Consider the following 7,864-nt stretch of genomic DNA (forward strand, 5'->3'; position numbering starts at 1 on the left):
TATATGTAAATCATCACAGGTGATTATAGGGTGAAGTTGTAAGTAGCAGATTAAACATGGGAACTCTGAAATAAAGAAAGTAATCCACCTTCCTACTAGGATATGTCCCACTGAAATGGCATTATACCATAGTTTGCGAAATGTTAATGACTCTGATGAAAACTTCCTGGCATAACACCTCAACCACAGTCCTATTTGGTAAAATGTGCATCTATATGAGAACACATTATCACTGAATACAGGTGTTCAGTAGCAGGCACAGATAGGGTCAGCTACCAGCTAAGCTTTCAAATTACATTTTGTGGCAGAGTTTAACAAACATGCAAAACTAAGTGTGCCATCACACTCCTAATACATGTCTGACAGTAGAACTCGAGGGGAGAGTAACTTCAGAGATTACTTTGTGTGTTTAATACTATATGAACTTGTTCAAGCTCTTTTCAATGTGTGTCACTCCAAGCCTTCTCTGTTCAGTTAAGACATCATATATAGCTATTCATAATTGACCCTATTTTAATCAGATTTATTCTTTGCTACCATATCAATATTATTCAAATGCTCTGCTCCCACTTGCTAATAGCCTCAATGCACTCCTATGATACCAACAAGGACACACTGACTATTTATAACTGAATTTTACTACCAAACTATTCTTAATGCATTGACTGCCACAGGGTCACCTGTGGTCACAGGAAAGCCTTGAACCTTACACCATGTGCCCTCTGACAGTCACAGCAGAGCTCCACAGGTGATGCCATGGCCTCGCAGTGAAACATCCATCACTGTGTGTGTGGCAATCCTCCAAACACCATCTCTCTCGGCCACTTTATCGTTTTTTTACATGTGAATGTTATATATCCAATTTAAATTCTTACAATTTCAAGGATTACATAGAATGAAATTCTCACTCTACAGCAGAGTGTGCGCTGATATGAAACTTCTTGGCAGATTAAAAATGTGTGCCGGACCGAGACTCGAACTCGGGACCTTTGCCTTTCACGGGCAAGTGCTCTGCCAATTGAGCTACTCAAGCACGACTCACGCCCCGTCCTCACAGCTTTACTTCTGCCAGTACCTCGTCTCCTACCTTCCAAACTTTACAGAAGCTCTCCTGCGAACCTTGCAGAACTAGCACTCCTGAAAGAAAGGATATTGTGGAGACATGGCTTAGCCACAGCCTGGGGGATGTTTCTAGAATGAAACTCTCACTCTACAGCGGAGTGTGCGCTGATATGCTTGGGTAGCTCAGTTGGTAGAGCACTTGCCCGCGAAAGGCAAAGGACCCGAGATCGAGTCTCGGTCCAGCACACAGTTTTAATCTGCCAGGAAGTTTCAAGGACTACATGTTAACACTATATGAGTCGCTCATTTCCAAAAGTCCTTTATCCAATTTTTGTGGAAATTAAGTTGTTACCATGGCATTCATTATTTTTTTACATAATCTTGAACTACAGTTTTTGTTCAAAATGTCCTTTAAACCATTACAATTTAATAATAAAATCTTGAAATATGCCTATTTAGTTTCAGAATGTCCCTTATCCAATCCAACGAGGCCAGCTCATCTACCTTTAATTTTTGTAACAAAATGACCTATATCCTTTGTCTTTTTCTAAGCAGTGTGTAACTTTTTTTTCCCAACTACCAACCATTTTAAGGAATAGAGTAATTTAAAATCATTATGTTGGGTATATTTCCAGTGAAATCAGCCGAAATCAGCCGAAGCGAAGTTTTGTTTACTGTTGACAACAGGTTATGTTTTTTGTTTATTGTAAAGTTAGTGCTTGTTTTGTGCGTTCACCATGGTGTTTTTTCTAGTTTTTATTGTAAAAAGTCTTACCAATTCTTGAAATTAGACTGTTTTTAAGTGTTCTGAATTTAAAGTGAGCTTCTTGTTTTAAGAGTGTACTGTACAGGCAGTGTTATAGGCCTAAAAATAGATAAACATTGTAGTTAACCAAAGGAGGAACTACAATCTCAAACTACTGAACAACAGGTTATGGAGAGACCGAAGATAACTCCATGCCAGAACAACAAAGGAATGAAATGTATAAAGGATCCAGTTACATAGACAAAGTCAATAGAGAAGCGAAGGCTCTACACATCAAAGACTTTGCCCAGGCTACCACAGTGCCTTCATTCTGGATCAAGTTTTTAAGTGTAATCAGCTTACAAGGCAAGATTTTTGTAAGTTTCATGTAGGCTTTTATTCTTCTAAGAATAAAATTGATCAGGATAACTGTATACTTAAATATACTGGGAGTGAAACACCTAAACAGAGAACTAATGAAGATGAACAGAAACAAATCACTGAAAATTGGAATCGCTATCTAATCCCACATACCAAATCTGGAAACACTTCTTTGGTTCAGGTATGTAAGAAATAAGAAATAGTTTTGTGGCATACTTGGTGTTAGTGACAAAAAAAAAGAGAGAGAGAGAAAGAGAGTTCAACGAGTTTGTAAGAGACATTTCCACTCCAGAAAACTAGCTGTAGAGAATAGAGGAGGAGACTGTAAGTCTAAGCTGTTTGGGGCTAAAAGGCATTCTGTAAAGGCATTCATAGAATCCCTCTGCCCACTTGAGAAACATTATTGCAGAAATACATGAATTACAAGACAGAATTATTTGGGCCATCTTTCAATGAAGAAGTTTCACAAGGCTTAAAACTCAAGAGTAGAAAGTGATCAAGTCCCACACTCACATTTTTATGAAATATTTGTCAAAGATTATAACTTAAGCTTTGGCTCCCCTGCTGTGGACAAGCACTCCACATGCAACCAGTTTCAGTTGAAATCAGATAGTGGGGACAAATCTGTTGAAATTTATTTAAATCTCCACAAAAAGAGGGCAGAAGCATTCTTTAATTTACTGAAACTGAAATCACCCTATCCTTTGACTGCCAATAGAATTTGATTTTACCCAAAATCCCTGACCTGGCAGCTTACTATAGTTGACAGTTCTATTTACTTAACTTTCCGCCGAGGTACATCTAAAGATAAGCAGACAAAGGACCTTGTTTTTATATATCACTGGACTGAATCGAGACTTCAAAAAAGGTTCGAATGAAATTGCATCAGCAATTTTTCATAGGCTAAAAAATACTTGCTTGGAAGGAGTGACCACTGTAAGGCTTTTTGTGGATGGATGTGGAGGACAAAATCAGAACAATTAAATGATGAATATGATTCAATACTGGTTGGTAAATGAGGCACTGCCAAATATTAAAGATATTGTTTTAGTATTCCCTGTACCAGGTCATTGGTATATGCCGCCTGATCGTGTATTTGGCAGAATTGAGAAGGAAATTCAAAATTACAACAATTATTAAGCCTGAGAAATACATTGAACTCTTTAAGGAATGTGGAACTCTTCAGTATTACAGCTGTAATATTTTTTTGACTGGATGAAGGTACACGAAAATTACCAAAACAATCTCGGAAAGGTGAAAAAAGTACTCAAACCTGGATTTAAGGTTCAAAACTGAATTACCTGAAGTAACAGTGAAAGGTGTCAACAAGTTTCTGACTCTTCAATTTGGGGAACACTGGGTTCAAAATGAAGACCTGGCCGTATACAAAAATATATTCAACCCAGTACAGAATAGACCTGAAGAACAATCTGATGATGAAAATGCCAAAGGTCACACAAATGATGAAAATGGCTTTTAATTACTTCACAGCAGTTAATAGAAGAAATCCAGATTTAATTAAGTAAATGACTACCCTTCAGGCATTTTTAAAATGATGTTCTCTGTTATGCGTGTACGTTTAATGTAATGCTATTTTTTTAAATAATTTTCTGGTAAATGTATGTTCTATCTGCTTCCTTAACCAGGAATTACTTCAGCTGTTTTAAAAGTACCTACAGATATTTCTACAAAAATTATATACATTTACTAAGGAATCATTTTATAATTTTTGTCCTATTTTCTTTTTCAAACTTATCCAAAGTTTTTATTTTCAAAATGTCTTTTCCATATTTTGGTTCCAAAATGTCCCTTATCCAAGATATTTTTACTTGTAACAAAATTTTGAAATAACTTATTTTTATGATGCTTTTATAAAAAATAGATCACAGAAACTATTTCAAGTTTATACATGCAACAGAAATTGTTAAATACGTTTTTTTAACAATTACCAAAGTTTATGCCGATTGGATAAAGGACATTTTGGAACTAAGCGACTCTTTATGAGCTAGGTGCAGTTTTACAGCTCCACGAGAATTTTACTGTGACAGTTCTAACTTGTCGTGAACTAATAAAGACCTACTCCAAATCACAGGATAACTGAGCACTAAAGAATATACATACGCATGCTAAAAACACACACACACACACACACACACACACACACACACACACACACACACACACACGTTTCCTGAACTGGATCTTCCGAAGAGAGAGTTTAATACATTTATAAATACCTAGAGATTGTCAAACCAGCACCTGACACTGCATCTCTCAACATCCACGTCACTTCCATGACACTTGCCAGTTCTGAAAGTTAATAAATTTTTCTTCTGCACATTAATATTGTGACTTTTTTTTTTAACAGCTGCCACTAAGAATTTGTTATATATGTTTTGAGAAAACAAGTATTTTACTAATCTGTAAGTGAACAATTCAAGAATTTGAAAGCCTATGTAAACCAAAAACCCACTGTACCAGCAATTAGATGTTTCTAAGATTTTTTCTACCTTTCCTGTCTCACTATCACATCTCCTACTTAAATCTCCATATTAAATGTCATAATATATGAATGCTACAGCTGGTCTTTCAAGTTCTACAGCATTCTTAGGTGTCATTCTGTACCACAGTTTTCATTAACATTTAATATATACATCTCAGTCACCTTTCTCAAATATTAATAGGAACTTTAGGAAACTACACGAAACACTGCATAAATTGGAAAAATTTATTTTCAACAATGACAATATGTTTTGAAGGTCAGACATTTGTAAATGTTACAAAACAGCAAAGCAACAACCACATTTCCTACACAGACTGCCATATGAAATATGTCTACAACAGCAGAATGAAAGGAATGCATTTCATGACAATGTTATGAACTCTGAATTTATTATCTTGTTTAAAAAATTTCTTATATTGCATATAAGTGAATACTATCTCCTCAACTTAAGAGGGAATCTCAGTATTCATGCCTGCAGACTTTAAGCAAAGCTTTCACACATTTTCTTTAGATCTGAAAGGCACTTAAACAGTAAAATTTCCATAAAACCTAAAATTCCAAGCTCAACTTTATCTTGTCTTGATAGTGCTGCTAAGAACAAAGCATCACCGTTAGCAACTTCCTCCACTGGCAGAATTTGCACTTGCAAGTCTGCAATAACTAGTTCTGAACTAACAAATGAGAACACTCAAGTTAGTAATTTTGATAACATCCTTCACTAGTAACAGTCAATACTAACCAGAAAATTTCAGATCAGTGATTCACATATGTTCATATTAAAACAAAAAAAATTGCACAACATGATCCAAAGGCACACTAACATTCACATTAAAGCAGCACTTTTTACTCATTCTTTGCAAAATATATTTCTAATACAGTTCAATGGGCATTAACAAAATTTAGAAATAGCCATGCAAATTTAAAATTAAAACTGGAAGATTCATAAATATGTCGTTTACACAAACTTAAAAAATTATAAATACTGTAAAACAATACATTTATAGTGCAGTGAAAAAATGCATGTTTCACCACATTTGGTAATTTAATTTGAACTGAAACTGGCATGACTCCAAAGGACTGCACCTCGAGGATGTGAAACCCCTAAGATGCTCAGCCTTTTTAACGCTTATTTGTGTTGCACCAGAAGCTGGGTGAGCTTATCCACATTTGCTCCAGCAAACGAGTCCAACTAAAGAGAAAGAAGCGGAAAAAAATCAATTTCAGGTGTTAACACGTAAAATATCCACACACAAATCAAGTTTAGCAGAATGACGATGTGTATGTAAAGCAAATTGCTTCTAACACTTTATTACTATCTGCTTTATCTTATTCTAGATATCAGTAATTGTGTTAACCTACAAAAAAAAAATCTTAGATCTAATTTACATTCCATTTGGTTGGTTACATTACTTCTGCTCCCTCAAAGAAACTTATTAAGAACAATACCCTTTAAAGGGATACTTACGGTTTTGCCGTCTTTAATAAAGACGAAGGTGGGCATTGCCTTCACATCGTATGTGACAGCAATGCTCTCATTATCATCAACATTAACTTTCAGGAAAACAACATCCGGGTATTTCTGCGAGAGCTCCTGTAGTAAACGGAAATACTGAATGTCAGGGCTTTTTTTTATATAAGAAGAAAGGGCGAATTTGGAGATTCCTATATTACTAAACATCAGAATAAATATTCAATTCTTGTCTCTCAAAACCGATAAAATAATTTTAACACCTAGTTTAAACCTGCACAGCACATAAGATACGAATCAAATTATAATGCTAATCGGGAATAGTTCACAATAGTTCACATCATGAAAAAGGAAAATTTCTCACGCTACACAAAGCGTTAAATGAAAGTATTTTACCTCAAATTTTGGCGCAATTGCTTTGCAAGGTCCACACCAATCAGCGAAGAAGTCTATGACAACAAGATTGGAACCGGCATCGGCCAACCTCGCTTTCAAGTCGTCCTGCAAACAGAGCAATCATAATGATAAATTCGCGCGTAAACGTAATCACGCTAGATCTACTTTCAACTGCCCACGAGGTGAGAGCGGAGGAACTTATTTCTTTTCCAAGCAGTTCTCTTCAGAAGCTAAACGAAACTATATTTCAAACTGAATAGCAAACCAACGCGGTTTAGTTTTAGTATACAATGCTACAGCTGAAGCATTTCTTTGCGATATAGTAGTTATATAAGACTTCCGCTTATCACGTAAAAGCCGCCATGTGTATTCTCCGTAAACTATCTGGAAATTTTCACTTTCATCGTCTAGTGTACAGCGAGTTTTGACAACCAACAACATTTACAGCAGTCATTTGCGTCTTTAAAGTGTTCTATTAGTAACGACAAAGTGATAATTCACGAAAACAAGTATCACACGCAAACGGAATTATAATTTAATTTTATTACGCACACTGTAAGAATGTCGCTCTGTGTCCACTACTTGTAGAAATCCAACAGTAAATGAAAATTTCTGCATGATAGTTAATTATCAATTATAAAATATTTTAGGAAAGTAACAACAAACTTTCGTCTCTGTGAGTTTTGCTGAATTTCCGTTACCGAAAACGCGAGGTTTTGAAGACGGCGATAATCCACGCTAAACTAATAAATGCATGGAAACTTACCTCTCCTGTAATGATGTGTACCATCTTGCCGACGATCACACTGTAAAATATACCACACGTATCAATCTAAACCAGTGAGAACGAACTGTCTCCGGTTGGAAGAGAATTACGGATATATAACTTCACTGAAGAAGTGTTGCCAACACTAACATACTAAATCTTGCAACTTTTGCTTTAAAGCTTTAATTTTTTTTCTTTCAAACTATAGAAATCACATATTCTTGCGATATCACATGTGATATGAAAAATATTACATTTTATTATCCGTTTCGAAGTTGAATAAAAGAAATCTAAGCAAAGAAAAGCAGCAAACGTTTACGTTTCATGTGAACATGTTGGTACTTTAGCATGCTCTCTGTGACTCAAAACGTCAATGACGAACGATTATTTGCATGGCTGACGAAACAGAAATTGGGTAACAGTGTCTCGTGATGTGAGAACAAAATGTAGGTTCCGTTGTAAAGAAATACAGGTTAATTGTCGGTCACACGTCGTTTTGTCAGAAGTTTCTTCGCGTGTATATTTGTGCTAAAAAAAGGACAA

General features: G+C 35.6%; 1 protein-coding gene across 1 annotated transcript; it reads right to left on the reverse strand.

Annotated features, from left to right (window-relative positions):
• Window positions 1-4,902: 4,902 nt before the first annotated feature.
• LOC126252049 (thioredoxin-T-like) lies at window positions 4,903-7,457 on the reverse strand. Its single transcript, XM_049952849.1, has 4 exons — window positions 7,322-7,457; window positions 6,556-6,660; window positions 6,157-6,282; window positions 4,903-5,880 (listed from the first exon to the last, which is right to left on the reverse strand). The coding sequence occupies exons 1-4, from the start codon at window positions 7,343-7,345 to the stop codon at window positions 5,818-5,820; spliced, it is 318 nt and encodes a 105-aa protein (XP_049808806.1). The 5' UTR covers window positions 7,346-7,457; the 3' UTR covers window positions 4,903-5,817.
• Window positions 7,458-7,864: the final 407 nt, after the last annotated feature.

This window comes from Schistocerca nitens, chromosome 1, assembly GCF_023898315.1.
Source record: "Schistocerca nitens isolate TAMUIC-IGC-003100 chromosome 1, iqSchNite1.1, whole genome shotgun sequence".
NCBI lineage: Eukaryota > Metazoa > Arthropoda > Insecta > Orthoptera > Acrididae > Schistocerca > Schistocerca nitens.

Bases quoted from the DNA above. Each gene is read 5' to 3' on its own strand.
- LOC126252049 (XM_049952849.1), bottom strand. From the start codon at position 7,345: ATGGTACACATCATTACAGGAGAG. The intron at 6,283-6,555 runs GTAAAATACTTT...CGTTTACTACAG, and splicing joins CAATTGCGCCAAAATTTGAG to GAGCTCTCGCAGAAATACCC. The intron at 5,881-6,156 runs GTAAGTATCCCT...CTTTCTCTTTAG, and splicing joins TTATTAAAGACGGCAAAACC to TTGGACTCGTTTGCTGGAGC.